Source organism: Mustela lutreola, chromosome 15, assembly GCF_030435805.1.
Source record: "Mustela lutreola isolate mMusLut2 chromosome 15, mMusLut2.pri, whole genome shotgun sequence".
In the NCBI taxonomy this organism is placed as follows: domain Eukaryota; kingdom Metazoa; phylum Chordata; class Mammalia; order Carnivora; family Mustelidae; genus Mustela; species Mustela lutreola.
The window spans coordinates 23,487,371-23,514,595 of record NC_081304.1 but is presented as its reverse complement, the minus strand read 5'-3'; the positions used below and the strand labels follow the sequence as shown (position 1 = coordinate 23,514,595).

The 27,225-nt window shown below is 56.6% G+C and overlaps 4 protein-coding genes across 8 annotated transcripts; 3 read left to right on the top strand and 1 right to left on the bottom strand.

Moving 5' to 3' along the window:
* The first annotated feature begins 623 nt into the window (after window positions 1–623).
* SP6 (Sp6 transcription factor) lies at window positions 624–6,905 on the top strand. The gene is made up of 2 exons (XM_059149536.1): window positions 624–1,084; window positions 3,255–6,905. Exon 2 carries the CDS (start codon window positions 3,313–3,315, stop codon window positions 4,441–4,443), a length of 1,131 nt encoding a protein of 376 aa, XP_059005519.1. The 5' UTR covers window positions 624–1,084; window positions 3,255–3,312; the 3' UTR covers window positions 4,444–6,905.
* A 4,100-nt stretch (window positions 6,906–11,005) lies between these two features.
* On the top strand, window positions 11,006–14,670 carry SCRN2 (secernin 2). Of its 4 annotated transcripts, XM_059148803.1 has the most exons (8): window positions 11,006–11,098; window positions 11,472–11,645; window positions 11,874–12,055; window positions 12,611–12,810; window positions 13,386–13,455; window positions 13,593–13,758; window positions 13,870–14,050; window positions 14,312–14,670. In XM_059148803.1, the coding sequence occupies exons 2-8, from the start codon at window positions 11,472–11,474 to the stop codon at window positions 14,653–14,655; spliced, it is 1,317 nt and encodes a 438-aa protein (XP_059004786.1). In that variant the 5' UTR covers window positions 11,006–11,098; the 3' UTR covers window positions 14,656–14,670. The 4 variants fall into 4 exon arrangements, with proteins under 4 accessions (XP_059004786.1, XP_059004784.1, XP_059004783.1 ...); XM_059148801.1 differs by lacking the exon at window positions 11,006–11,098 and having other exon boundaries at window positions 11,172–11,645; window positions 13,389–13,455; XM_059148800.1 differs by lacking the exon at window positions 11,006–11,098 and having other exon boundaries at window positions 11,172–11,645.
* A 417-nt stretch (window positions 14,671–15,087) lies between these two features.
* On the bottom strand, window positions 15,088–20,028 carry LRRC46 (leucine rich repeat containing 46). Its single transcript, XM_059148804.1, has 8 exons — window positions 19,681–20,028; window positions 19,477–19,582; window positions 17,833–17,941; window positions 16,798–16,844; window positions 16,401–16,510; window positions 16,143–16,212; window positions 15,877–16,025; window positions 15,088–15,616 (listed from the first exon to the last, which is right to left on the bottom strand). Exons 1-8 carry the CDS (start codon window positions 19,691–19,693, stop codon window positions 15,249–15,251), a joined length of 972 nt encoding a protein of 323 aa, XP_059004787.1. The 5' UTR covers window positions 19,694–20,028; the 3' UTR covers window positions 15,088–15,248.
* Window positions 20,029–20,111: 83 nt separating this feature from the next.
* Window positions 20,112–26,444, top strand: MRPL10 (mitochondrial ribosomal protein L10). 2 transcript variants are annotated; one of them, XM_059148806.1, is made up of 5 exons: window positions 20,112–20,224; window positions 22,546–22,715; window positions 23,561–23,725; window positions 23,975–24,119; window positions 25,505–26,444. In XM_059148806.1, exons 1-5 carry the CDS (start codon window positions 20,173–20,175, stop codon window positions 25,759–25,761), a joined length of 789 nt encoding a protein of 262 aa, XP_059004789.1. In that variant the 5' UTR covers window positions 20,112–20,172; the 3' UTR covers window positions 25,762–26,444. The 2 variants fall into 2 exon arrangements, with proteins under 2 accessions (XP_059004789.1, XP_059004790.1); XM_059148807.1 differs by lacking the exon at window positions 20,112–20,224 and adding an exon at window positions 20,556–20,638.
* The last annotated feature ends 781 nt before the right edge of the window (window positions 26,445–27,225 follow it).

Below are 27,225 nucleotides of genomic sequence, written 5' to 3'. Positions count from 1 at the left end.
AGTGAATACGGAGGCTGAGCAGCTCCGGGACTGAGGGGAGTCGCGTATTTGAGAGATGGACTTAGGACGCGCCTGCGGCTGCTGCTTAAGGGGAAATGGGGAGTGAGAGCTGAGGGGTGCCTGGGAGACGAACAGGGGCAGGCAGGGGGGAATAAGGATAAGTGGGGGAACAGGGGAATGGCAGAGGAGAGGAGGCCACCCAAAAAAGGCGAGTGGCCGGAGAGGGAGAGGAAGAAAGCCGGAGCCAAAAGGCCAGGGGGTGGTGGTGGTGGAGAGAAGCGGCGGGGGTAATGAGGTGAAGGAGGGCGGCAGCCCAAAGTTCTCACGGCCTAGGCCTGGGGTGGACCGGACACCATCCTTGGCGCTCAGCCCTGTTTCCTTTTTCTCTCAGTACCCCGGCCAGCGCCGCCCCGCCGGGCGAGTGGGTCGAGCGCCGAGGAAGCAAGCGGCGCCCGAGGGACTCTCCTAATCGCCCCGAGGACCCGCCCCCTTCTCCAGGCCCCCGGGGTCTGAGTCCCGCGTACCCCGCCAGACCCAGCCCGCTCCCGGGCAGTTTGGCTCCCGAGGGGCGGGTCCCCGAGCCTGGGAAAGGCTCCGCCCAGGACCCCCGCCGGAGGAGCGGAGTGGCCGGGGAGGAGCCAGGGAGGGGCGGGAGGCGACCTAGTTAGCGAGCCCGCCCCCTCTCCTCCAGCCCGGCCGCGCGGGCCTCCCGTCCGGCCGAGCCCGCAAGGGTTAAAGGCGGCGGCAGGTGAGGTGGGCGGGGCCGCGGACTCGGGGAAAAAGGAGCGCGGGGCAGAGGATGAAGGCAGAGAGCGCGGGTGAGTCACGGGCGGAGCTGGGCTCGCTCGCTCGCTCGCTCGCTCCCTGGCTCCCGCCCGCCCTCCGCCCTCCCGCCGGCCCTCCGCCCCTCCTCCGCCGCCCGCTGCCGGCCTCCAGCCGCCCGCCGCCGGGTCTGGTCGCGGCCCCCCGCTCGTCTTCGGCTCCTGTGCCTTGCCGTTGGAGAGCCCGCCGGCGCGCAGGGCCCATGAGCGCCCGTCCGTAGCGCGCCAGCCTGCCGTGCCCGGAGCCCGAGCGCAGCCTCGAGGTAGGAGCCAGGGTCGGGGCGGCGAGGGGTGCGCGCCCCGGGGATCATCCCAGAAAGACGCGCCTCGAACTCGCCGCAGCCTCCGGTGGCCTTGGGGGAGGTGGTCCTAAAGAATCTGAGGGGCTTAGCGTCCCCGCCGAGCGACAGCTGGGCGGAAGGGCGAGACGAGGGACCGAGGAGACTGAAAACCGGGGAAACTGGAGCGACTGGGACAACCGGAGGACTGGAACCTTGAGGACTGGGAGTGCGGAAGTCCTGACCACCTGAGCGCCGGTGATCGGGAGAGGGAGACTGCGGAAGGGGGAAGAAGGGTGTTTCTACCCGGCTTCCTGCACTGGGGAGCGGGAAGCCGAGAGTGCGCGCTCTGCTGTCTCCCTTCCCGAAACTTTGCAGGCTGGCCATTGCATCCCAGGGCTGGACTCCCCGGCTCTGCGTCGAGAGAGGCCACTCTGGAGTCTGGGTCGTTCACCTCCCCACCCCCTCATCCCTGGGGCAGTTCCCAGACGCCGAAAGCTATTAGGGTCCCAGGCCTCCCGGCTCCTGCCCAGCCCCTTCTGGGCTGCCCCACCTGGGCCCGAGGCTCTTTTCCTGCTGCTTCACCCTGTTCCTTTCTTGTGGTAAGGCAGCTAGAGGCTGAGTAGGCGCCCCGGTTCCCCTCTCTCCCCCTCTCCCAGACTACCAGGGCTACCTCTTTGGTCACAGAGGCCACAGGTAGCAGGGTCAGCCCTGCTGTAGGAAGAAGTCCCTGACCTAAACCACTGCACCTCCTCTCCCACCATCAGAGAAGGCTGGGCGACCACACTCCACACCTGAAGGGCTCTCAGGTCTTTGGGAGAGGTGGTGGGAGGAAGAGGACCTTCGAGTCACAGATGCGTGCTTAAGAACGGGGTGGATGTCTTTAGGTTGCCAACCCTTTAGGGAAAGGATAACAGGCGGGGAGTCCAGGCACCTGGTTCACAGAGGTACATACAGTGCATACAGGTTGATTGAACAAGTAAATGAAAGTCTGTTCAAGTCATTTCTCCAAATACCGCCTGGGTTTCCTCTTTTTTTTTAAAATAAGAGGGTTGGTCTGAGGCAATGGTTCTCAACACTTAGCTGCATATGGGCGCCATCTGCAGAACTCCTAAAAATGACCCAGGTCTAGAATGCACCCCCCTCTATAATCTCTTGGGGTAATTCGTAATTTCTGTGATTCTGGTTTTTCTTGTTGTCCTTCGCTGTCCCCACTGTGACTCTGCATCTCTTAACGGGGTGACAGTTTTACCTCCCTGAGCTGGTTAGTCAGCTCTTCTCTCGCTGGCCCCCTTCTGGGGGAAGCTGACCCCTCCCAGCTTCACATCTGAGTCTCCCCTAGATTGGAGGAGGGCGTGGATAGCAGCAGACAACTGGCTGGAGCCTGTGTGGGTCAGCACAGGAGAGGAGGAGGCTTACCTTTCTCTGGTGGGGAGATGTCCCCTGGTAACTAGCACTGTGGCTGCCCCCCCCCGGGGGGGGGAAGGGGTAGGGACCAGGCATGGAAGTGGGTTTGGGGGGGGTGGCAACCCAGCCAGGCAGAGAGCTGAGGTGAATGGTACAGAACAGTGAAATGCTCTTCACCACTGAACATTCCTCAGGGATGGAATGAGGTCTCCCCCAGTATCTGAAAACCTGCGCTGGGCATGGAAAATCAGGTCACCTCAAGCTCTGAGTTTCAGAAACAGACCCCCACCGTCTCCTCATCTGTGTCCTGAGTTAGACTAGGGAAGTAGAGATGGGTCTAGGCCCTCCATTGGGGGTGGCGGCCGGTCTGCAGGGGGGTAAATGCCACCAGCTCTCTGCGCTGGCCTGGGAACCCGGGGTCCGGATGGTCCTAGCATTTTACTGTAGGAGTTTCTGACTTACCAGCCTGGGACTAGTCCAGCTCTCGGAATGAGCTAGGTCCTGTAGGAGGGATCAGCTTCAGCGAGGAGAAGGTTGACTTACCCCCTTGGCTGAGAACCTTATACCCTCCAGCCTTCCTAGCTCTCCCCAATTCTGTTTGCTGGTCTTTAGTCCCCTCAGAGCTGTGTCCCTCTTTTCACCTGCCAGGCAGCTACAGAGAGGAGCACTTTGCAGGGAGGGGATCTGGGTCAGGACTAAAAGTGAGTTGGTTACTTTCCTCATGCCACCTCTTCTTTGCCTCCTTTAGGTTCCACTTGAGGTGCCCCTGACTGTCCCTGCTCCCCACCCCACCCCGGATCCCGGCAATGCTAACCGCTGTCTGCGGCTCTCTGGGCAGCCAGCACACGGACGCGCCTCACGCCTCCCCGCCGCGCCTCGACCTGCAGCCTCTCCAAACATACCAGGGCCACACGAGCCCGGAGGCTGGGGACTACCCCTCCCCGCTGCAGCCTGGAGAGCTGCAGAGCCTCCCGCTGGGCCCGGAGGTGGATTTCTCACAGGGCTATGAGCTGCCGGGGGCCTCCTCTCGGGTAACCTGCGAGGACCTGGAAAGCGACAGTCCCTTGGCCCCGGGACCCTTTTCCAAGCTCCTGCAGCCGGACATGTCACACCATTATGAATCATGGTTCCGGCCGACTCACCCAGGCACGGAGGATGGCTCGTGGTGGGACCTTCATCCGGGCACCAGCTGGATGGACCTCCCCCACACTCAGGGCACGCTGACCTCGCCTGGCCACCCCGGGGCGCTTCAGGCTGGCTTGGGGGGCTACGTCGGAGACCACCAGCTTTGTGCCCCGCCGCCCCACCCACACCCGCATCACCTTCTCCCGGCCGCCGGAGGGCAGCATCTCCTGGGGCCGCCCGACGGGGCTAAGGCCTTGGAAGCGGCCGCCCCGGAGTCCCAGGGTCTGGATTCCAGTCTGGACGGAGCAGCCCGGCCCAAAGGCTCCCGGCGGTCAGTGCCCCGCAGCTCGGGCCAGACCGTGTGCCGCTGCCCCAACTGCCTGGAGGCGGAGCGACTGGGGGCTCCGTGCGGGCCCGACGGGGGCAAGAAGAAGCATTTGCACAATTGCCACATCCCAGGTTGTGGGAAAGCCTACGCCAAGACGTCGCACCTGAAGGCGCACCTGCGCTGGCACAGCGGCGACCGTCCCTTCGTGTGCAACTGGCTCTTCTGCGGCAAGCGCTTCACGCGCTCTGACGAGCTGCAGCGCCACCTCCAGACCCACACGGGCACCAAGAAGTTCCCCTGTGCAGTCTGCAGCCGCGTCTTCATGCGCAGCGACCACCTGGCCAAACACATGAAAACCCACGAGGGCGCCAAAGAGGAGGCTGCCGGGGCGGCCACCGGCGAGAGCAAGGCCAGCGGAGCGGTGGAGCCCCCCGGGGGCAAAGGCAAGCGGGAGGCGGAGGGTGGCGCGGCTCCCTCCAACTGAGCTGCTCTGGTACCGCCCCCCACGCTGGTCTCTCCTGGGGGCATCAGAAGAGCTTTCGGGGCCTCCCTCCACTCCCCCCGCCCCGGCCTGATGCCCTTGGGGGTTGGGGGACTCGAGTCAGAGGATCAGGTGGTTATTTATTAAGGGGGAGGAAAAGTGGTGCGGGGTCAGGGGGACGGGACAGTAGGGGGTTTTTTAGTCTCTGGGGCTGGACGAGACGTGTTTGACTGGCTGGGCTGGGAGGGGCTGCGCATGCTGCTCTGTCCTCCCTGTCCCCACTACTTCGCTCCAGTGCCCGGGCTGGGGGGTTGGGGTGGGGTACCCCTACCGTGGCTGCAGGGCGGAGGGGACCTGCTGGAAGAGACAGCGCGTCCCAGGAGCAGAGAGGAGTGGGGCCGCCGCAGGCGCTGGGGGTAGCTGTCTGGACACGTCCTTAGTGCCTGGGAACCGGCACTTAAAAGCGCCTCCGGTCCCGCCCTGCGGCCCAGGTCCCTTTCATCCCCCATATAGTACTTCTGTTCCTATGTTTCCCGAGGGAGCGCTCACGTGGGGTAGGGGAGACAGGGGTACCCTCTAAGGAGGGGTCTCTATCTGGTTGGGAGGGTTGTTGCCCTAGAAATAACTCCTTTTATGTGCCTTCTGATTAACCCTTCCCAACCCATTCTGATGGAGCCTTGAAGGAAGAGGGGAAGAGGCCAGAATCTGGGACAGCTTCCCAGCCAGAGCAGTGGGGTGGAGGATACAGCTAGACCAGGAGGGGGAGGGCAAAAAGTCCTCTTCTTAAAATGAGAGGAAGGAATTGGGTAGGGCAATGGAAGGAACTAACCCCTTATGCCTCTAACTCGGATTCAGTCCTTAACTCATGGTTTTCATGAAAAATAAAGTTCGGTGTAGTTCACATTCCCCATCCGTTACCTGATCTAGGTTTTCAAGGCAACCAGAAGCCCCAGCCCCCACCCTAGAATGATGTAGTGTCTCATCCTGGCTCCCTGTTCCCACCCCTCCCCCCATCATTTGCTTTCTCCTTAGGGATGGAAGGAAGAGGGTTACCTGGGTTGCCTGGGGAGTAGGTGGGGTGTCCCAGCAGAGGGACCTCCAGTGGTCTCCACTCAGGGTGGATGTCCAGCCATCTTCTACTCACTGGGAAGAGAAGGCCCACTCTTTCTTTTCTTTCCCATCCCCTTTCTCTGCTGCCTGCAAGCCTTGCCCTTCCTGTAGAGCATTAGGAGGCTCCCTTCTCCCCATCTCAATTCTGGGCAGGGAGACTTCCCTTCCATATGAAGGAGGTGTTCTCCCATTGGAAGGGGTCTGCCTTCTGAGGTGATGTCCAAGAAGCTGTCCCTGTCCCCTTCTTTAGATGCTTGAGATCCATCCTGATTGTGATCTTGGAGTGGAGCCTGGGGAGGGGGAGAGCCTGGCAGGGATGGAGCCAGGCAGAGGGAAGGAAGCTGATAGGGGGTCAGGGTCTGGAACTAGTACCCTTTCCCAAGCTAGAGGTAGAGGCCCTAAGATTCCCTCTGACCTCTCTGGACCCCTTGCCCCCTTTCTCCACCCAGAGCCCTATGCAAAGATTAGTTGTGTATTGATTTTTAAGTTATAAGGAAAAGGTATTTTATTTAATATTAGGGCATGTGTGTGTGCATGTTGTTTGTACGTGTGTGTGTATTGTGTGTGTGTTTCTCTACTGAGCCTGGGGTCTCCAGCTAGAGAGACCCCACCTTGTTCACCCTGTCCAGAGCCCTAGGTCTTAGGCTTACAGCATCTCTTCCTCCCTTGGGGATGCTGAAGTCCAGTCAGTCCCAGGACTGGGAGCTAAATGGGAAATGGGTCTGGGGTCTGGATAGGAATATGCGTTTGCATAGAAGGGAGCCCTTCTTAAAAGGGACAGGGTGACTCTCCCTGAGAGACTCATGGGCCTGGGGTAGTTTAAGAAGTAACGTTCTTTCTTTTTGCTCCCTCTTCCCCCTACCTCTTGCCACCCCAACCAGAGGTCCCTTTCCTTGCTGAGAGGGTTGGGGGTAGGAGAGAGCTCGCAGCGCCTGCAGGTTGCCTGGCCAGGCAGAGAAAGGGGGAGAGAGGGAGGGCTCTGTGGGTGTGGGATGCCTTTCTCCTCCACCCATCGAAACCAGCCACCCCCTCCCTGCGCTACCAGGACAGCCTTCCCCAGTGACCATTGTAAGGGGAACTCCCGAATGGGTGTTGGGGTGGCGGGGAAACATTGATGTTCCCCTCCGGAGGCCTTGAGTTCTAAGGGTGCTGGTGAGGGCTTCGGATGGGTTTTCTTCTGCTCCCCTCGTTTATAGATCTAGGTTGCTTGGCTGTCTACCCCCTTCTAGGCAGCCCCCTAGAGGAGAAATGTAGGATTTTTTTTTTTTTTTTCCCTTTAACTGCTGTGAACCCACTTTGGGGGGGAGAGGAGGAGGAAGAAACAGCCTGTGTTTTTTATGCCGTAATAAAGTCATCAAGCACATCATTGCTTCATTTGTCTTCCAGCTCTGGTTTTCTTTTTGACTCAGTGTCCCTCAGCAGTGAGGACCAGGCCCAGGCCGGCTGCAGGGTGGGGTGGACACTTCCTTTGATCCAGCACCCCGGCCTGCAGCCTCTCCTCCCTTTGTTTGGGGCAGAGCCCAGCTGATGGAAGGGTCAGATCCTTTCCCAGGAGGTGGCTGGTGTGGGGAATGGGGAGGAGCTCCCTCAGGGTTGATAGCTGGGCTGACTGTCCCTCCGTGGGGCTGAGAAGGTTCTAGATATTTCCTTCCTCCTCCACATGTAAGCCCCCTCTTTCTCCTCCCCTGTGAAGAACGCCAGTTCCCTGCCTTACCAGGGAGAGCCAGCCTCCCAGCCTGGTCACCCCGCCCCGTGGGGGTGTGATCAGTCCCTCTGGCTGTGAGCGAGGCGGGGGTGACTGACAGCGATTTCTTCACCCAGAATGATCCCTATCAGGGACAAGGCGATGAAAGGCAGCCAGGCTATCTGATGGGCTCCCGCCCAGCTGGAAAGTCTGAGGGAAGGATCCTACTGCAACTCCCAGCTAGAGGGCCCGCCACAGTTACACAAACACCACGCGCACCAGTGCACCCTCACCCGACCCACTGGGCGGCCTGGGATGTGCAGAAACGCCCATCTGGACACACTCTCCTGGGCTGCCCAGTGCCTGCGATGCAGCCGGTGCCCAATTCAGGTGAAATGATTAAAAAACAAAAACAAAACAAAACAAAAAACCCTTATGCGTCCAGAGGCCCAAAGCTAGGAAGGTTGACAGCTGAGAAGGTTCGGGGTCCAAAGGGGCAGGCTGGACTTTGTGTTCGTTTACCTTCCCCGCCTTCATTTTGGCCACAGTTATCTTCCCTAGTGGGATTCCTGTTTCCCACACTCCACCCCGGACCCAGTTTCCTGGAGCCAACTCTGGTCCCCACACTGGCTCATCCCATCACCTGTTTGGGAGAATCTGCAGTCACCGAGTTGAAGGTCACTTTGTGATAGGGGTTACAGAAGGAAGCAGACTGGTTTTTAGGGGAGGAACTCTTTGCTTTCTCTTGCTCCTGGATTTAGAAGTCCAGGAGGAGGAGGGGCAGGCCTATGCCCCACCCCACCCCCCTTGCCGGCCCCACTCTGTGGGCACCTCTTTTGTCTTCCTGGTTCAGTGGGAGTTAGACCCCAGGACCAGGGGGAGCCCCTTCCTCCTGCAGCCCATTGCTGCCCCCAGGGACAGGAGGGCAGCTGTGGGGCTGGCTGGGCCTGTCTGGGCAGGGCTGGGGCCACCCCTCCTCCCCTCACAGCTCCTCCTGCTGACCTGCATTCTTAGCGGGGGCCTTTGGTGGGGCTCTGATGTTTGCTCACTGGCCCGCATTGGCAGCAATGCTGCACGGCTGGCCCGCCCCCTACCCCCCACCCCTGGAGCCCAAGGCCACCACTGACCCCTCAGGTCTGACGCCCCCAGCGGGATGATCCTGGAGGGCCAGGGAGAAAGTAGGGAAATCAGGCCACGTGGGCTCACCCTTTGGACAACCTCTCTGAGCCGCCAACCTCAGGTGGGAGTACCGGCCCTGGAGGGTTGGTGAGTGAAAACAGGAATGGGAAAGTGACGGAGGAGCCGGCAGCCTGGGAACCACAGCCTGGGGCAGCGGGTGGCCCGCAGACACTCGCTTCTCCTCCGGCCCAATCCTGCCCCACTGCGGGCGGCTGGGGAAGTGAAGGAAGGGGCCCACTGAGCCGCCCGCCACTCTGGGTGCCCGCGTCCATCGGCACACAGCCTTGACTTTTGCTTCTGGAATGACCCCTGACAGCAACCTCACGACACCTCCTCGTGGACTGCACACCCTAAGCAGCCTTCACTTTCCATTAATTCTGGTGAGCTCGACGGCTCAGCGTCCTATCAGTGTGGGTTTGAAGATTTTTTTTTTTTTTTTAATTGACAGAGAGAAATCACAAGTAGATGGAGAGGCAGGCAGAGAGAGAGAGAGAGAGGGAAGCAGGCTTCCCGCTGAGCAGAGAGCCCCATGCGGGACTCAATCCCAGGACCCCGAGATCATGACCCGAGCCGAAGGCAGCGGCTTAACCCACTGAGCCACCCAGGCGCCCCTCAGTGTGGGTTTGAAAAGCATCTCAGGAACCCAACAGTCTGGCTGTCTCCACCCGGTACAGGGCGTATTAGAGATACCCAGGGAATTCCTGAAGCCATCCGGATTAACTCTCCAGCACTCCAAGTGATGTCCTTGGGGGTGTATTAGACCACTTTACACTGGGGATGTTGTTAACATGCAGCTTCTGATTCACTAGGTCTGAGGTGGGGCCCAAGATTCTGCATCTTTTTAAAAAAATTATTTATTTATTTGGGGAGGGGGCAGAAGGAGAGGGAGAGAAGCAGAGTTCTTGCTGAACTGGGAGCTCCATGTGGGACTCAATCTCAGGACAATGAGATCATGACCTGCACAGAAATCCAGAGTCCACTATTTAAAAGACTGAGCCACCCAGGCGCCGCAAGATTCTGCATTGTTAACAAGCTTCCAGGTGACGCTGATGCTGGCCGTCCATGGACAGAGAATGAAAATATTCTGTTGTACAGTGGAAGTTGTGTGGTTGAAAGCAAATTGCTCCCCTCCACTCCCCACCCATGGTGGAGAATCACAGATCTAGTTCAATGCTGTCATTTTACTACCGGGGAAACTGAGGTCCTCAAAGAAGTGACCTGCCCAAAGAGACACTCCAGGTCCACTGCAGAAGCAAGACAAGATGCCAGTGTTCTGAGTTTCAGGTGATACTCTTCCCTGCTCCCTGCTGAGCTTCTAGATAATTCTTCTCTGCAAGTGGCAGTGCACCTTCTGAAAGTGAAGCCCATCTCCTTGGGGACAGCTTCCTTTTCAGAATCAGCCTTGGATACCTATAGGCAATTAAGAACTATCTCAGATTTCAGATCCCCCAATAGCCTTATCTGGTGCACCTGCCCATAGCCTGCCTCCTGGGGAAAACTTGGTCTTCATTGCCCTCCCAGGAATGACCCCAGGCTGCCACGCTGTCGCCAAGGGCTCTGAGCAGCAGCCTTATTTGTTGGCAGGATGGATGTGGGAGAAGTAGAGAATCTGCAGTATCTCTCCTGTCCCCAATCCTGGAGGGCTCCACAGAGCAAAAAGAGTAGCATACATTTGCTTAAGTGCCGGTTACAGAGAGGGTTAATAGGGGAAAATGACCTGGAAAGCAGAACATTTGGGATCAGAGTCCACCCACACATCAATATATAACCCCCTTGGCCAAGACTTCTTTGCTGGGGGTGCCTGGGTGGCTCAGTGGATTAAGCCACTGTCTTTGGCTCAGGTCATGGTCTCGGGGTCCTGGGATGGAGCCCCATGTCAGACTCTCTGCTCGGCAGAGAGCCTGCTTCCCCCTCTCTCTCTGCCTGCCTCTCTGCCTACTGGTGATCTCTCTTTGTCAAATAAATAAAAAAAAAATCTTAAAAAAAAAATTTCTCTTAAAAAAAAAAAAAAAGACTTCTTTGCTGTTTCAGTTTCACTCTATTTAAAGGCACCAAATCTTTGGACTAGAAATTTTCAAATATCCTTTCAAAGCTATCTTTCTAGGAGTTCAAGCACTGTGGGGCAGAATCCACCTTTTGGGGTCAGGTGGGTTTTGAGAATATGTCGTTTTAAAAAATGCATTAACTTAAGTTATCCCTATACCTTCAGCCCTGTGACAATCTGACAGATCTTGCGCCCTGGTGGGGACTGGGGTAGGTCGCACCTTTGTAATTCAAACCAGGACACAAGTAGCTGAGTTCTCTCCTCCAGATGCCCCAGCAATCGGCGCTCTCTAACAGATCTGGTTTTTCTTTCCTCTCTTTTCACGTGGGCTTCTTTCCACCCCCAGCTCCTGCTCCCCATAGGGACCCCACTGGAAGTGCCCCCGGATTCGTCTCAGCCTTTTTCCAGCCTGAGAGCGGCGCCGGCAAGGACAGGTTGCCTAACACGGTTTCCGAGGCCGCTCGGCTCCAAGAAATAGTGCTGGCGCGCGCCCTGGTGGAAGACGGTAGAACTGCAAGCGCTTGGTTCTGGCTCCGCCTCCCGGGCCAAAGCCTTCCAGGTCACCTGGGAGCCTCCGCCCAATGACCCGAACCGGAGGCGGTGGCGGTCGGGGCTAAGCTGGGGATCTTGGAGGGAGTGAGGTTAGGGGCGGACCGTATTGGGGAAGAGAGTAAATGGGGATAGAATAGGGGCGTGGAGGGAGGGGTAGGGTGGCGAGGGAGGGGATCCCGCGACTGCGCCGGAGAGCCGGGCTCCCGGTCGGGCAGGGCTCTGGGAGCGTGCGTTCTGCGTCCGCCTGCGGAGCTGCCAGCCTGGAGCCCGGGCCGAGAGCTGGTGCCTCCGCCGCGCGGTGCCTTCGCCTGTGTACGGTGCTGAGCATCGCGAACCCAACGGCAGTGACCTCCGAGTGTCTCTTGACACGTGTTGGGATAGGGGCTCCCAGGGGGCTGAGCTCTGGCCAGTATGGTGGAGAGGTCGCCCGAAGAGGACTCATTCCTCCCCACCTCTCCCCAGATGGCTTCTTGGAACCCCGACGCCCCACGTTCCTGCGATTGCTTTGTCTCGGTACCCCCGGCCTCGGCCATCCCCGCCGTGATCTTTGCCAAGAACTCTGACCGGCCCCGGGACGAAGTGCAGGAGGTGGTGTTTGTACCCGCAAGCACTCACCCTCCTGGGAGCCGGCTCCAGGTGGGTTAGGCCTTACGGAAGAGCTAGGAGCTGTGGCAGATCTGAACCTCTGCCTCAGACCTGCCTCCGCTTCTCGGGCCCCTGGAAAGCCACCACAGGTGCGGGAAAGAGCATGACCTTACGGTCTACCAGCCTGGACCTAGCCTCTGACTTAGGCTGCTCCTGGGCAAGTGGGAATACTAAAACCCTTTCTGAGTGGGCTCTCCCCTTCTCCCCTGTTACCTGCAGTGCACCTACATTGAGGTGGACCAGGTGTCAGAGACTCATGCGGTGATCCTGAGCCGACCTTCGTGGCTCTGGGGGGCAGAGATGGGCGCTAATGAACATGGTGTCTGCATTGGCAATGAGGCAGTGTGGACCAAGGAGCCAGTTGGCGAGGGGGAAGCCCTGCTGGGCATGGATCTGCTCAGGTGGGGACACTGCCCTCCCTTATCGTCTGGTGCTGGAAGTCTGAGAGCTGAGTGCCATTCCCCCTTCCCCTAAGCTCGGGTCACGGGGCCCCCATCTTTTTGTCCCCCTTGCGAGCCCAGACAGGCTGCCCCCGCTCCTCCTCTCTCCCGGCCCCATCTCCAGTCTCTTAAGGAGCTTCCAAGTATGGCCCTTTCTGTGCCTCTCCTGGCCCAGAAATAGGGCAGTGGTTTCACATTTCTTTTTTCAGTAGAAGCGCTCCCCCCCGCCCCCCAATGGAGTCCCAATGTATGAAGCGAGTTAAAGCAGAGCCACTCGGGTTGAAGAGAGGCTGGGGGGCCTGGTGTGCTTCTCTCTGTGGGACCATGTTTCAGGCCTCTTCAGGGGACCCTCAGAGCCAAACTTGAAAACCCCTGGCCTAACTGCGCTCCACACAACCACTGTGGGCAGATTGTGTAACGCGGGCCTCCCCGGGCTGCGTCTGTCCACTGGGGCTTCTGTCACCCGCCGTCAGTACCTCACTGCCCTTCTGGTCCCGGCCTGTCTCCCCATGCCAGGCTGGCGTTAGAACGGAGCCGCTCTGCCCTGGAGGCCTTGCACGTGATCACGGGCTTGCTGGAGCGCCATGGGCAAGGGGGCAGCTGCCGGGAGGACCCTGCCCCGTTCTGCTACCACAACACTTTCCTGCTGGCTGACCGGACTGAGGCGTGGGTGCTGGAGACGGCGGGGAGGCTGTGGGCCGCACAGAGGATCCGGGGTGAGGGCCCGGCACTGGGGCCTGCCTCCTGGAGGCGTCGCCTTTGGCCAGCCTTGGTAGGGGGTGGGATGAGGGCCGGGCAGGGCGGATCCAGGTGCAAACCTCAGGGTGGTCGCCGTACCTGAGGTGGTGGGAGATGAGCCCACTGAGGACCCTTTCCCCTTCGCTTGCTTAAATCCTCTTTGTGCTCTAGCCTGCCACTTCCTCTGGGGAACCTTCCTGGACTCCCTGGCGGTTAGCCCCCCTCTCCCCCATATATGCAAGCAGGTGCTTCTTCCTTGCACTTGCCACAGCCTCAAGCTCACACGTCTGTCTCCGTCTCCACGAGGGAAGGGCTGTTTTCTTCACTGCCCTGTTCTCAGCCCCTGGCACAGAGTAGGTGCTTTATGATAAAGGAGCCATTCCCTCCCCTTCCCGCCTCCTCCGCAGAGGGGGCCCGCAACATCTCCAACCAGCTGAGCATTGGCACAGACATCTCCGCCGAACACTCAGAGCTGCGGACCCATGCCCTGGCCCAGGGCTGGTGGGGTGGGCAGAGCGCTTTTGACTTCGCTCAGGTCTTCTCCCTGACTCAGCAGCCTGTGCGGATGGAGGCTGCCAAAGCCCGCTTCCAGGCCGGACGAGAGCTGCTGCAGCAGCAGCGAGGTCAGTGAGTGGATGGCAGCGGGCTGGGGGCCCGAGGGCCATGGCAGTCCCGGCCTCTCTCCTCTCCCACAGACTTGACCGCGGGCCAGAGGGTCCCCTTCTGCCCTGGGGGCCCCTCAGCCTGTCCTCCTTCACAGGGGGCATCACGGCAGAGGTGATGATGGACATTCTCAGGAACAAGGAGAGTGGTATCTGTATGGACTCGGGAGGCTTTCGCACCACGGCCAGCATGGTGTCCATCCTGCCCCAGGATCCCACACAGCCCTGTGTCCACTTCCTCACTGCCACACCAGACCCATCCAGGTGAGGGGAATGAGGGTGGGGAAGGCAGGGGAGAGCTTGCCAGGCGGGGTATGTGTGTGTGTGTCCGGGGGGATGTGATAGCCTTCACTCCTTCCATCTCTGTCCCATTAGGTCAGTGTTCAAACCTTTCATCTTTGGGGCGGGCGTGGCCCCGGCCCCCCAGGTGGTGTCCCCCACTTTTGGAGCACAGGATCCTGTTCGGACCCAGCCCCGATTCCAGACTCAGGTGGATCGCCGGCACAGCCTCTACCGTGGACACCAGGTGGCCCTGGGGCTGATGGAGAGTGGGCAGGTAAGCCCCGGGGATTAGGGGCTACTCTGGGGACATGACTCACTTCTCCCATGCCCAGTTGGGATTCTGGAAATATGAGTGGACCTGGGAGTGGAGGGGAGACTCTAGAGCTGCCGGGAGGAGTCTCTGCCTTCAAAGCCAGCTGCCCAGGAGAATGTCGGGGACCCTGCCCTTTCTCCTGCTTGTGGGAGATGGCAGGTATCTCCCCGCGATCTGGAGGGAAGCCTGTCCCTGGGACTCATCTCTGCCTTTCCTGGGCAGGATCAGGGACAGCAGCTCTGGCAGAAGCAGCGGGACATGGAGCAGGAAGGCCTGGAGGCTGCACGGAGGCTGCTGGCCGGGGAGTGGGCCCCACCCCCACAAGAGCTGGGCGCCCTCTTCCAGGCCTTTGTGGAGAGGGAGAGCCGGGTTTATGGCTGAGCGCCACAGCTCGTCCTGGCCTGGGGTGGGCACAGGACCCCTGCGACAGCAGGATCAGCACAAGCCCTTCACTCCCCTCAGTCCTGTTCTGGGCGGCCAGCTCGGCCTTTGCCTTAATAAAGTACACTATTTCACTGTTCAGTGAACTTGATCCCGGCTCTAGTGGGGGTGGGAGAGCCAAGTGAGGGCAAAGGGCAGCCCTGGGCCTCTGGTTGTCTGCTGGGCAGCACAGTCTTCTCTTGGGGAATGGGGACTCGATGGGGGAGGCTGTGGCAGGGGTCTGTGAGGAGAGGTGGTCTCCCCAGGTGTGTGAGCGGGTATGCCCAAGAGAATGTGCCTGGCACACTATGGGGCTACTGTTTAAGGAGAATGAGGACCACGGGTTTTTGGTCCTTGGCTTGAACCTTGGAGGGCACGCCCCAAGGATGGCAGTGAGCTGTGCCCTCTGGAAAATGGCATCTTCCACACTGTGAGGCCTGCTCAGGGCCCAGGCAGCCAGGTGGGGACCTGAGGTGGGCCAGTCCTTTGGGTGGTTCCCAAATTGTCCAGAAACGTGTTCAGTAGAGTTGGGTTCTGTATTTCTGTGACTCCTTCCCACTGCCTTGACTGCTTGATGCCCCCCAATGACATGAAAGACATACTCAGGGCTGGGTGACATTTTACTGGGGGAGCCTCCTGTCACAGGTGAGGGGAATGAGGAGGAGGGGAGGCCCCACCCATGCCCTTTTCTTCCCCCTTCCCCGTTCCTGTGGAATTGCTGGTAGGGACGGGCTGCCCTTCACTTCTTGATTCTTTTGGTCACAGTTTTGGTTGTGCTGGGGGCCCTCGACACAGAGGCCTTGGGGCCTGTGGCTGCTTTGGTCCCCTTCTTTGCCTGGACAGTGCTTTGCTGGCTGGAAACCAGAGGGCAGGGTTTCTTGGTGGCAGAGGTGGCTTGTGGCAAGGAGGCAGGCTTGGGGGGTGTCTCCTTCCCTTGGCTGGGGGTGACAGAGGGACTGTTGTCCTTAGCCACGGGTCCCCCAGGCAGCAGGGGGAGGTCAGTGAGGGCAGGCTTCGTCTCCATCCTCTGAAGGTGCTCATTCAGGGCTGTCTGCTGTCTGCGCTCCTTGTGTCTGTCCATCTCCTGCTCCAGCTCCTGGAGGAAGCCTGGGAGGGACAAGACGGTAGGCGGTAGATGGAGCCCTGGGCTTGGCAGGAAGGCCTTTGGCAGGGAGGTCTCTGGCTGACCCTTGGAGCAGACTAACCTGCTGCCATCCCTACGAGGAGGGGCCCAGGGTTGGGGTGGGGAGGACACGTCACTTGCACCCCAGACTGACACCTGGCCCTGGCAGGACTTAGCTGCCCCAGTGCCCCACAGGGCAGAGGAGAGTTCTAGAGAGGGTGCAAGCCTTGGAAGGCAGGACCACCTCGCTCTGTGCAGAACGGGCTGCTCAGCTCCGGGAACTCCTCCTCCTCATCGTCTGAGGCTTTCTCCTCCTCATCTGAGGCCCAGCGCTCTAACACAGGCTGCTTGTCCAGGTCCAGGAGCAACGGCAGGGCTTCTGTGACCAGCTCCCTGTAGGGCAGAAAGAGCAGAGGATAGTGACCAGTTTGCAGGCTGAGAGGGGGACTGCGTGGAGGTAGGAGGAGCTCGGCCACCCCCCATTTCTTCCTGCCCTCATGTCTTCCTCACCTGTATCCATCCCGGTTGGTGCAGCTGTTTCCGGTCAGGTTGAGGATGAGAAGGCTCTGGGGGAACTCATCTGCATGCACCAGGGAGAAAGGAACAAGGGTGTCCTACCCTTCTCCCTGCCCAAAGCCTCTGTCTCTTTGTACAGCCTTCCCAGACCCCCAGAGGCCGTGCTGCCAACGCAAGCTTGGGGAGATGGTAGCAGAGAAGGGGGGGCCCACACAAGGCTTGTCCCATGAGCTGCGGCCAGGGCCTTCCTACCCAGCTTCAGTGTTTCTATCAGGTTCTCAGAAAGGTCCAGAAACTGGAGATGTGGGAGGTCACGGAGGTTTTCCACCTGCTTGATTTGGTTTCCTGCCAGAGACAGGAAGCTGCGGGGGGAAGGAAGGGGTGCAAAGACAGAGCTGCATCATGGAACCACGGGAGGAAGGGAGGAGGACTCCAGGCGCCCGGGGACCCTGGCTGAGCAGCCTGGTGATGAGTGGGGACTCGTGGCCCCCTGGGTGGGGGAAGCAGAGCCGGGCTTGTTGGGTCCTCGGTGGACAAGACATTAGGCTTGGAGAAGTCTGGACCAACTAGTTCTCTGGGGCACGGCTGGGTCTCCCCTTCTCCCCACTCTCTCCCTCTCCCCCAGGCCTGAGCCCTGTACACCACGTACCGCAAGGAGGGGACGCAGGCCAGGTTCTCAATCCGCTGGATCTTATTCTGCAGAAAGCAAACGAGTTGGGGAAACTGGGTAGACCCTGTCCGCTGTTGCCGCTGGCAAACTGGCGCTCTGGGAATGACCCCCTGCCCCCTGAACTGGTTCTCGCTACCCTGGGATGATTTGCTTTCTCTGGGTGGATGGTCAAGGGGGGTCAACTTGGGGGCTAGCTATGCTTCATCAAAGTATACGCTGCTCAGCCCACAACCACAGAGGGGCCTGGAAGTCAAGAAGGAGACCAAGGGGCCACGGGGCAGTAGTGGAGGCCTGAGTGGTGGCTTAGGTACACACAGGGAGTAATGGGCACACGTGACTTTGATTCATAAAGTTCCTGTGGGGAAAGACGAAAGGAGCGGGGTACAGTCAACCTGGAGGACCCTGAAACTCAGTCAGTCAACCACCACCACCACCACCACCTCCGACAACAAAACAGCCTTCAAGGTTCTGAAGGATGCAGTAGAATCTTCTGGCTCCCTCTTCCACTTCTATAAAACAGGAAATGGGCTGGAGCTATATATATATAACATGATAAGGTAGATACCAAAAAGAACTTTGAGGCCCAGAGAAGATGTCTGACAAAAAAACCAGTGATTCAAGAGCATGCTTAGGATTTCTTCAGGGAGGATTGCTCTTCCAACTGAAGAGAATTCCTGATTCATCTGGGAACAGTTCCTTCCTTCTTTTCTTCCCCTTCCCTCTTTCCTTCCTTCCTTCCTCTTCTTCCTTCCTTCCTTTTCTTTCTTTCTTTCCTTACTTTCTTCCAAGTAATCTCTACACCTAATGTGGGACTTGAACTTACAATCCTGAGATCAAGAGTTGCATGCTCTACAGATAAGCCAATCAGACACCCATCTAGGAACAGTTTCAATGAAGGTCTGCCTCCCTGAATGGCAGGGAATGGGCAAGGTGACCTGATTGGTTGTTTTTGGATTAAACAGACTTGGTCCACAGAGGGTGAAGGGGGAAGAAGGGCAGGAGGCAAGAAGTTACCGCTTGCAGATAAAGGCTGTGTAGGTTCTGGAGGCCCTCAAGATTCCCGATAGTGGTAATCCCTTCCCGGTCCAGGCGGACAGTCTGCAGTTCAGCCAGAGTGTGAAACCTGGAAGAACAGTCAGCAGGTGTTGTAATGGAATGCCACTTCTGTGTTGTCTCAGCAGGGAAGATGGGAGGGGGAGGAAAGGGGTTTCAAGATAAGTGCCTTTGATGAGATGTCAGGAACTTATATGAGGCGGTGTCCCCATCATGAAACCATGAAACTGGAGCCCTGGATCTTGGTCAGAAGCACTGGGAAGGATCAGAAGGTGAGAGGAGTAGAAGGCCCTTGGACCAGGAAATGGGTGATAGCAGCTTATGGTTCCTGGAGAGACTCAGAGGCAAGGGAAGACTTCCTTGAACCAGTGTGGACAGTGGAAGCTGGGACCGGGGCAGAGATGAGACAACTCGGAAGGAGGATCCTTCCTTCTTTCCCTTTTGAGTGGTCCATGGGAGGACCTTTTCCCCATTCACTCATTCATTCATTCCACAATATTTACTGCATGCCCACTAGAGACAAATGAGAGTCCCTGCCCATCACTATTTGAGAAGCCGGCCAAACATCTAGGACAAGTGGATGACAGACACAAGTACAAGGGACCAAAGGAGTGCCTGAACTGTGCATGGACTCCTGAATTGGGGGACAGGGAATGCTTCCCGGAGGAGGTGATGTAGGTGGGAGTTGGCTGGGAAGGTGAGAAGGGGATGAGGAGAAGGCATGTCAAACAGAAGGAACAGTGTGTGCTAATCCAGGCTTTCTCCAACTTTTTTTTTTTTTTAAAGATTTTATTTATTTATTTGACAGAGAGAGATCACAAGTAGGCAGAGAGGCAGGCAGAGAGAGAGGAGGAAGCAGGCTCCCTGCTGAGCAGAGAGCCCGATGCGGGACTCGATCCCAGGACCCTGAGATCATGACCTGAGCCGAAGGCAGCGGCTTAACCCACTGAGCCACCCAGGCGCCCTGCTTTCTCCAACTTTAATGTGCCCATGAGTCCCTTGGAATTTCTGTTCAAATGCAGTTTCTGGTTAAGTAGGTCTGGGGTGGACCTGAGAGTCATTATAACAACCTCCCAGGTGATGTTGCTCAGCATTAATCTGAGAAGTAAGGCGCTAAGGTGTGAGAATGTCGGGCCTTAGAGGAATAGTGGAGAACGGCCAGAAATAAGGCTAAAAAGGCAGCAGAGCTCAACTCATGCTAAGGCATTTGGATTTTATTCTGGAAGTACTAGAGAGCCAAGGAAAGTAACATCAAGGTGTGCCTGATCAGATTTATCATTTAAAAGGATCACTTTGGTAACAGTATAGGGATCCAGGCCCGGGGGGCAGGGGAAACTAATTAGGAGTTTATTGAGAGGTGATGGCCTAAGAGCCTTATTTAAGGCAGTTCAGTGGGCATGGTTTTAAAAGGGAAAAAAAAAAAAAAAAGAAAGGGAATAGAATAATGTTTAAGGAGGCAAAATCAATTGGACATGACCACTGATTGAATGCATGGAGTAAGTAAAAAGAGGGATAAAGATGAGTTGACAAACCAGTACAGCTCAGGGGACTGGTCATCCTGTGTGTTTCAATCGTCCACCACCTCCTTCTCCCCCTGGCACTCACATCTTCTCTGACAGATCCTCATCTTCAGGGAACGTCAAGTTCCGCTTGGTGATAAGGGCTTCAGTAATGCAGACGCCCCCTTCCTCTGGACTCTGGGCAAGATTAGCTGTGAAAAGATGAGTCCAATTGTTACCTTTCTTATTCTTGGAAGCCCGACCGTACCGTTATCCGAATCTTCTACTCACCACCCCATCCCCTGCTCACCTCCGGGCATCATTTAAAGGCTATTATTGGCCTAGCATGGGCTCAGGACGAAGGGAAGCCGACCAACTTGGATAGCCCCGGGGGTGGCGGAACCCAGGATGGTGTGAGGAGGGAGAACCTCGGAGACTCGAGGGATAAGGGAAAGGGGTTGATTCAGAACATTATAATGCATGAGGTGCGGTAGAAGACAAAAGTAAATCTAGGCGGGGGCTCAGGAGTTTGACGAGTGAAACGGGGCTAGTAAAACTGGGGGACTGTGGGTAAAGAGTGGCGGGTGCGGATGGAAAGAAAAGAGCTGTGCCCCAGAGTCTAAGCGTCGTTGCTAGGAGACTGGACGCCCGGTTGGGCGTCAGTGGGGCGGGCTCGCAGCGGCTCAGCGCATGCGGATTGGTGCTCCAGCCGGCGGATTCGCAGGCTGTTTCCGGTCCCAGGACTTCCCACAATCCTTAGCTCTTCTATCCCTCCCGGCTCCCGTCTGTGCTTCCGGTGGCGATGGCTGCGGCCGTGTCTGGGATGCTGCGAGGGGGTCTCCTGCCCCGGGCGGGTAAGGAGCGGCCCAGGTCCTCATGGCGCGTTCCGGACGGCGCTCTCTAGTTCTGTCTCCCCTCCTCCACTACTGACCCTCTCCCGCAATCTCTTACTCCAGACAGCTCCTGATGACCCCTGAACTCAGCTAGATCGCTGGTCTCCTTCCTCCGTCTAATTCCCTGTGGCTGCAGACATTAGTAGTAACAGCAGCGCAGCAACAATGACAGCGACAACCACAGTGTTTCTTCCCTCCGCCCGAGGCCCCCTTCCTTCTCTGGGTTTCTGTAATCCACCACCCAGCTCCTGCTCGCCTCCACTTTCCTTTGCTTGTACCACTGCCCGCCCGGACCTTGGCGCTGTGCCACCTTTTCACGGTCTTGGCCTAAATGTCACCTGCTCAGGCCTGCCCTGGTCACCTTCTGCAAAGCAGGTTTCTATTGTTAAAATGTGTATTTTGCAGCCTCTTTATGGACCCCTTTCACCCCTCAGTCTGTAATTTTGCATTTTTTTATGTGTTGTTTCCTGTTTTAGACTTCACACTCGGTAAAGGCAGAACCCTTATATTCATTCGGCATAGCCGGCAGGTGGCGTGGTGCCTGGCATTAAGCATGCAATAGACATTTGTTTAATGAATGATTTCACTCACATAATATAGGCCAGGCACAGTGGTAAATAAATGATTTACATGTATTATCTCATTTAAATCTTAAAGCATGTCACGGAGAAGTAAGTCATGATCATCTCCTCTTTACAGGTGAAGAATTTCAGGTTTAGAGCAGTTGAGTGACTGGTCAAGGTCACAGCTAGTAAGTGGCAGAAGAGATTAAAATCTTATTCCATCTAGGGGGGGCACCTGGGGGGCTCAGAAGATTTAAGGATCCAACTCTTGGTTTTAGCTTGGATCCTGATCTCAGGGTGGTCAGATTGAGCCCATTTCAGGCTCGGTGCTGCTGAGCTTGGAGCCTGCTTGGCATACTTGCTTTCCCTCTGAGCACCCCCCTACCTCTGTCTCTTAAAAAAAAAAAAAATCTGGTTCATCTGATCCAAAACCTGTGTTCTTAACTTAGGTTTTGTGGCTGCTGGCAATAAAACCTCTCACCCCAGGAAACCTCCATGCTCTCTATTAGAGCCACCTTCTAGCTGACCTTTTCCCTGAGACCCCATCCCAATCTTGGGTAGGGCTGAAGCTCTAGCCTGGGTCCTTTCATTGAAGATGAAAGGGTCAGTTAGGCTTACAGCTTTCAAGTGGCTCCCTTATCTTCTGAGGCGTGCTCTCCAGCGATGCCTGTAAACAAGAACAAGGGAAGGGGAGGCTTGTTTGGGGGAGCTGTGAGGGCCGTGTAACTTCTTTTCCCTCTTGCTTCAATTCATGGGTGAAGGCTTCAGAGCAGTTCTAGAGCAGTGGTTTTGGACTTCAGCATGCATCTGTAACACTTGAAGGCTTATTAGAGACCACTGTTTGCTGGGCTCCCCTCCAGTGTTTCTGATTCAGGAGGACCAGGACAGGCCGTGAGAACTTAGGTTTCTAACCAGTTACCAGGAGATGCTGATGTTGCTGGCTGAGTAAAGGGAGCACACCTTGAGAACGGTTGGCTTAAACCAGGGGTTGCCATATTGCGGCAGGACTGGTCACCATGTTTTATAAATAAAGTTTTATTAGAATACAGCCACTTCTGTTTGTTTCATATTGTCTAGGGTTGTTTTCATGATACGATGGCACAGTTGAGTAGTAGTTGCAGACTGTATGGTTCTTTAACTTTAAAGATTTACTATTTGGCTATTTAAGAAAAATTTGCAGGAGGCCTGGGTGGCTCAGTGGGTTAAGCATATGCCTTCAGCTCAGGTCATAATCCCGGGGTCTTGGGATCGAGCCATGTGTCAGGCTGCCTGCTCAGCGGGGAGTCTGCTTCTCCTTCGCCCTCTGCCCCTCCACCCCTGCTCTGTGTTCTCCATCACATTCTCTCAAAGAAAGAAATAAAATCTTAAAAAAAAAAAATAGGAAAAAAATTTGCTCAATCCTCTCCCCCCTTTTTTTGTGTTCAAATATACTTTCTCCCTTGTTCTTATCTCCCCCACAACCCATCTCTGTACATAGAGAAGAGCTGGAGAAGTGGGAGCCTCAAAGGATCAAACATTTGACCTCAGGTCACTCATTAAAGAGAAGGGAAGTTTGGGGGATTTAGAATTCCTAGCAGACAATTCCTTGTCCCTCTCTTGTGTTGGGTCTAGCTCTGTGAGCCATGGTTGTCTTTCTCAAGGGTGGGCTTTTTCTCCATCTGAGACTGACTAAGGACTCCCAGAAGCTGCACGTCCCAGCGTTGCCCTTTCCCCTCCTAGGTCGGCTGCCCACCCTCCAGACCATCCGCTGTGGCTCTAAGGCTGTTACCCGCCATCGTCGTGTGATGCATTTCCAGCGGCAGAAGCTGATGGCTGTGACTGAGTATATCCCCCCAAAACCCGCTATCAACCCAAGATGCCTACCAAGTCCTCCCAGTCCCCCACCCGAGGTAAGGAGGACACTGCCCGTCCTTGGTGCTGGGATGGTGGATTCATGTGACCTTGTCTCTGACGCCATAATGAAGTAGCTCTCCAGGACCTACCCCTCCACATCATTACTTCCCCCCTTTGACCCCGTGGGCCAGATGTTTTAAAATGAAATGTGCGCTTGAATCTGCTTGGCATTTTGGGCACTATGGATTGGATGGGCCTCCTGGATTTCCTTCATTCTTTACTGGTCTCCCCCAAATCGTGTGAAAGTTATGCAAGCAGGTGGAGATAGGGGAGAGTATCTCTGTTGTCTTGAAAGGACTTGAAGCTTCTATGTTTTCCTAGAGGAATGGGAGGAACTTTTTTGTCCTTAAAAAGAGCAGAAAGACCAGGGGAATTTGTACCTTTATGCTTGTTGTCAGGCCCACATGCTGTCAATTTTGAGAAATACTGTCTTCAGAAAATGAAGTCTTCTCCTTGGTTCTGAATTAACACTGCAAAAGAATTATCTTATGTTTATAATTGGTGAATTGATTCAACATGAATGCAGCATCAGAGAGAGAAAGTAATTTTGACCACATTATTGTCAAATGTTGACTGGGTCAGACCAGTGACCAGGTCATGGGGACGAGCTTTGTCAGGTGTGACAACGCTGCTCTAAAGACCGTGGTTATCCGACAAAAACGAAGGGCAGAATGGGAGGGGGAGCATGTCCTAAGAGGCAGGGCCCCAACCCTCCTCCTGAACACCGATATTTCCCCCGTTTGGGCATCCCTGCGGGTCCCAGCACCCGTTCCCCTGGGGAGAAAGGGGGACAAGGAGAAGGGCAGCTGATGTGCCCTGGGTCATCTCTTCCTGACTACAGGAAACAGGCCTGATCCGCCTCCTCCGTCGGGAGATAGACACGGTTTTCCGAGAGAACCGAATGATAGCTGTCTGCCAGAATGTGGCTCTGAGTGCAGAGGACAAGCTGCTTATACGGCACCGGCTTCGGAAGCACAAGATCCTGTTGAAGGTCTTCCCCAACCAGGTAGGGAGCAGCCCTCTGGTGCGGGCACCCTGCTCCCCTGCCTCTGCCAACGTGGACTGCAGGGCCCCTTCCCAGATCAGGTTGTTCAACCCCCCCCACCCCAGGCAACCCTCCAGTCTGGTGCCTGCACTGTGGCTGGGGGCCGAGGAGACTGTCAGCTTGCACCCACAGCCTGACTTGGCCTGTGACTGGGGTGGGCAGCCTTTCCTCCCACTTGTCCCCAGGAAGCCATTTATCCTGCTGTTCCAGGTTCTAAAGCCCTTCCTGGAGGATTCCAAGTACCAGAACCTGCTGCCCCTCTTTGTGGGGCACAACTTCCTGCTGGTCAGTGAGGAGCCCAAGGTCAAGGAGATGGTACGAATCTTGAAGAGTGTGCCCTTCCTGCCACTGCTAGGTGAGCAAGCACCCTTGTGGGTTGAGGATGGGGATTAAGGGGAGTGGGTGCTACCGCGGCCTGATGCCATCTGCTAAGTACACGTGAGTAGAACTGTGGCCATCCTTGTGGGGGGCGATCACTCACAGATGGGGCCTGAGTCAGTAGCACCATTTGTTGAGGGCTACCTGTGTCCTTCCGGAACCTATGTTGGCTCACTACTCTGCGTCTATCCATCCTTCCTTCTCCCTCCCTCCCTCCATCTCCCTCTCCCTTCTTTTTCTCTTTTTAATATTTATTTATTTTAGGGAGCGGGGGCGGGTGAGGGGCAGGGGCAGAGGGAGGTGGGGAGGGAGAGAAGCAGACTCCATGCTGAGCAGGGAGTCCCATGCAGGGCTGGATTCACAAGCCTGAGAGCATAACCTGAGGCAAAACCCAAGAGTCGGATCTTAACATCCGGAGCCACCCAGGCGCCCCCAGTCCGGCATCAGTTCTGCCCTGGGGAGAAGAGGAGGGAAAGCAGAGAGGCCTCTGCAGGGAGAGGAAGTTCAGACACCTTGAGTCTAGCAGTGGGGTACAGAAAGCCACACAGACGGTGATACTTTTTTTTTTTTTAAGATTTTATTTATTTATTTGACAGAGAGAGAGAGAGCGATCACAAGTAGGCAGAGAGAGGGGGAAGCAGGCTCACTGCTGAGCAGAGAGCCAGATGTGGGGCTTGATCCCAGGACCCTGAGATCATGACCTGAGCCGAAGGCAGAGGCTTAACCCACTGAGCCACCCAGGCACCCCACAGACGGTGATACTTAAAACAAACCCCCCCAGATAAGGGACACCAAAGGGCAGGGAGCAATGTTTCCCAGACTCCTCTGATGCTGGGGATGCCCAGAGATGGTTCTTTTATAGAGAAGACTGGTTTTATAGGTCTCTGTGGACCACCCCCTACCCCACTAATACACACCCTGTGGTTCTTTTATTTTTCTCAAGATTTTATTTATTTATTTGACAGAGATCACAAGTAGGCTGAGAGAGAGGGGAAGCAGGCTCCCCGCGGAGCAGAGAGCCCAATGCGGGGCTTGATCCCAGGACCCTGAGACCATGGCCTGAGCTGAAGGCAGAGGCTTAACCCACTGAGCCACCCAGGCACCCCGCGCCCTGTGGTTCTTTAAGAAAGTTTAGGAAACCATGACTTAGTGGCAGTTGGGCCAGGTGGATGTCCTATGTCAGGGTTTTCTAGGGAAGAGTTTGGAAGGAAGGGAGGCGAATAGTCCCTGACTGGGGGGGGGACCAGATTCGGGGAGGGCTGGGAGGTGGAGAAGGGCAACAGAGCATGCGTTGGGACCTCAGTCGTTGTTTTCAGAGGAGAGAGGCGTTCGTGGTGCCCAGCTGACCCTGTGTTCTTCCAGGTGGCTGCGTTGATGACGCCATCCTCAGCAGACAAGGCTTCATCAACTACTCCCAGCTTCCCAGCCTGGCCCTGGTGCAGGGCGAGCTGGTAGGAGGGCTCACCTTCCGCGTGGCCCAGACCCACCTCTTGCTTCAGCACCAGTCCTTCCAGCTGACGGCCCTGCTGGACCAGTACATCAGACAGCAACAGGCGGGGGACTCTGTTGCGCCGGCCGGCGGGCAGCCCACTTCTCCTGACCCTATTCCGAACTCCTAGTCAGCCTGTTGTACCCGGCCCGCCCATAAACACACTCTGCCCCTGTGGGCCGCACCCTCATCCATCAGAGATGTGGAAGCACTTGGGGTGGGGAGTGGCATTTGTGACCTGACTTTGCTGAGCCTGACTTCCCAGACACAGGGCCACACGGGGATGCAGAGATACCCCATTTCCGAATAGAGGCTCTGAGTCACACTGTCTTTGTCTCCAGTATTCCCTCCCTGGGACCTAACAGGAACAGGCTTTCGGCTCTCCGGGCCCTGGGCAGAGAAGCTGAACAGACGAAGTTGCACTCTGCCTCCATGTCATTGTCCCTTGCTGCACATGTCTCCTGGCCTGTCCCCTCGACGGTGCGCTGTGCTGGATTGGTTCCCCCTCGGTGCTTGTGCTGAGAGCCAGGCTCTGCTCACCACTTGACATACCTCAGTTCTCACTATGTCTCCATATCACACCCATTTCACAGAGTTCAGTAGTCTGCCCAAGGTCATGCAGCTAATAAGAGGCCAAACAGGGACTTGAACTAGGCTCTCTCTCTGCTCAGAAGACTGTTCCCTGGATTTCTGCCCTCGAGTTTCCTCATTAGGGTCCGGGGTGTGCCTGAGTATTAATTCTCCACCCTCGGGGTGTGTCACATTATGGAAAGGTTGGGAGCACTGGTTGATGATAAAATGAAATGCATTTTACTTCCTCTTGTTTTGCTGTGTGTGAGCTGGTATATCCTCTGTGTAGTCTTATTCTCACGGCCACCTCTGATTCTCACTTCCCCTCCTACAATGTCCTTTCTCTTTCCATGTCCAGGTCCCCTGCCTCCCTGGACCAATCCCACATGGCATCTCTTACTTGTTTGTCCTTTTGAAGGCGGCTGCCAGCTCTGCCCATTAGCCAGCTGCCAGCTCTGCCCATTAGCCAGCATGATCCACGTGATTCTGAACAACAGCTGGGCCAAACGAGAATTCTGTATTATTGAGGGGGTCTGGGGACGCCTGGGTGGCTCAGTTGGTTGGACAACTGCCTTCGGCTCAGGTCATGATCCTGGAGTCCTGGGATCGAGTCCCGCATTGGACTCCCAGCTCCATGGGGAGTCTGCTTCTCTCTCTGACCTTCTCCTCATTCATGCTCTCTCTCACTGTCTCTCTCTCTCAAGTAAATAAATAAAATCTTTAAAAAAAAAAAATGAGGGGGTCTGGGGGCTCTTGATGGAAGGCCTCATCCCAATTTTGGAGAACCAAAAGTTCCTAATGAATTAGAATGTTTAACTAGAAGCCTGCCCTTGTCCTTGATTGGAGTAGGGAAGGTGGCTGTCGTGCTTTCCTCCCAGATCTGAGGCCGTGCCACAGCCGCTCTGGCTGTGTTCTGTTCTGTGTCCTGGTCTGGGTCCGATTTCCCACGGTTCCCAGCTCGGTGTTATATGCCCCAGGGATGCTTGATCAATCTAAAGTGAGTTAAAAGGCTCCGGAGGCTCGT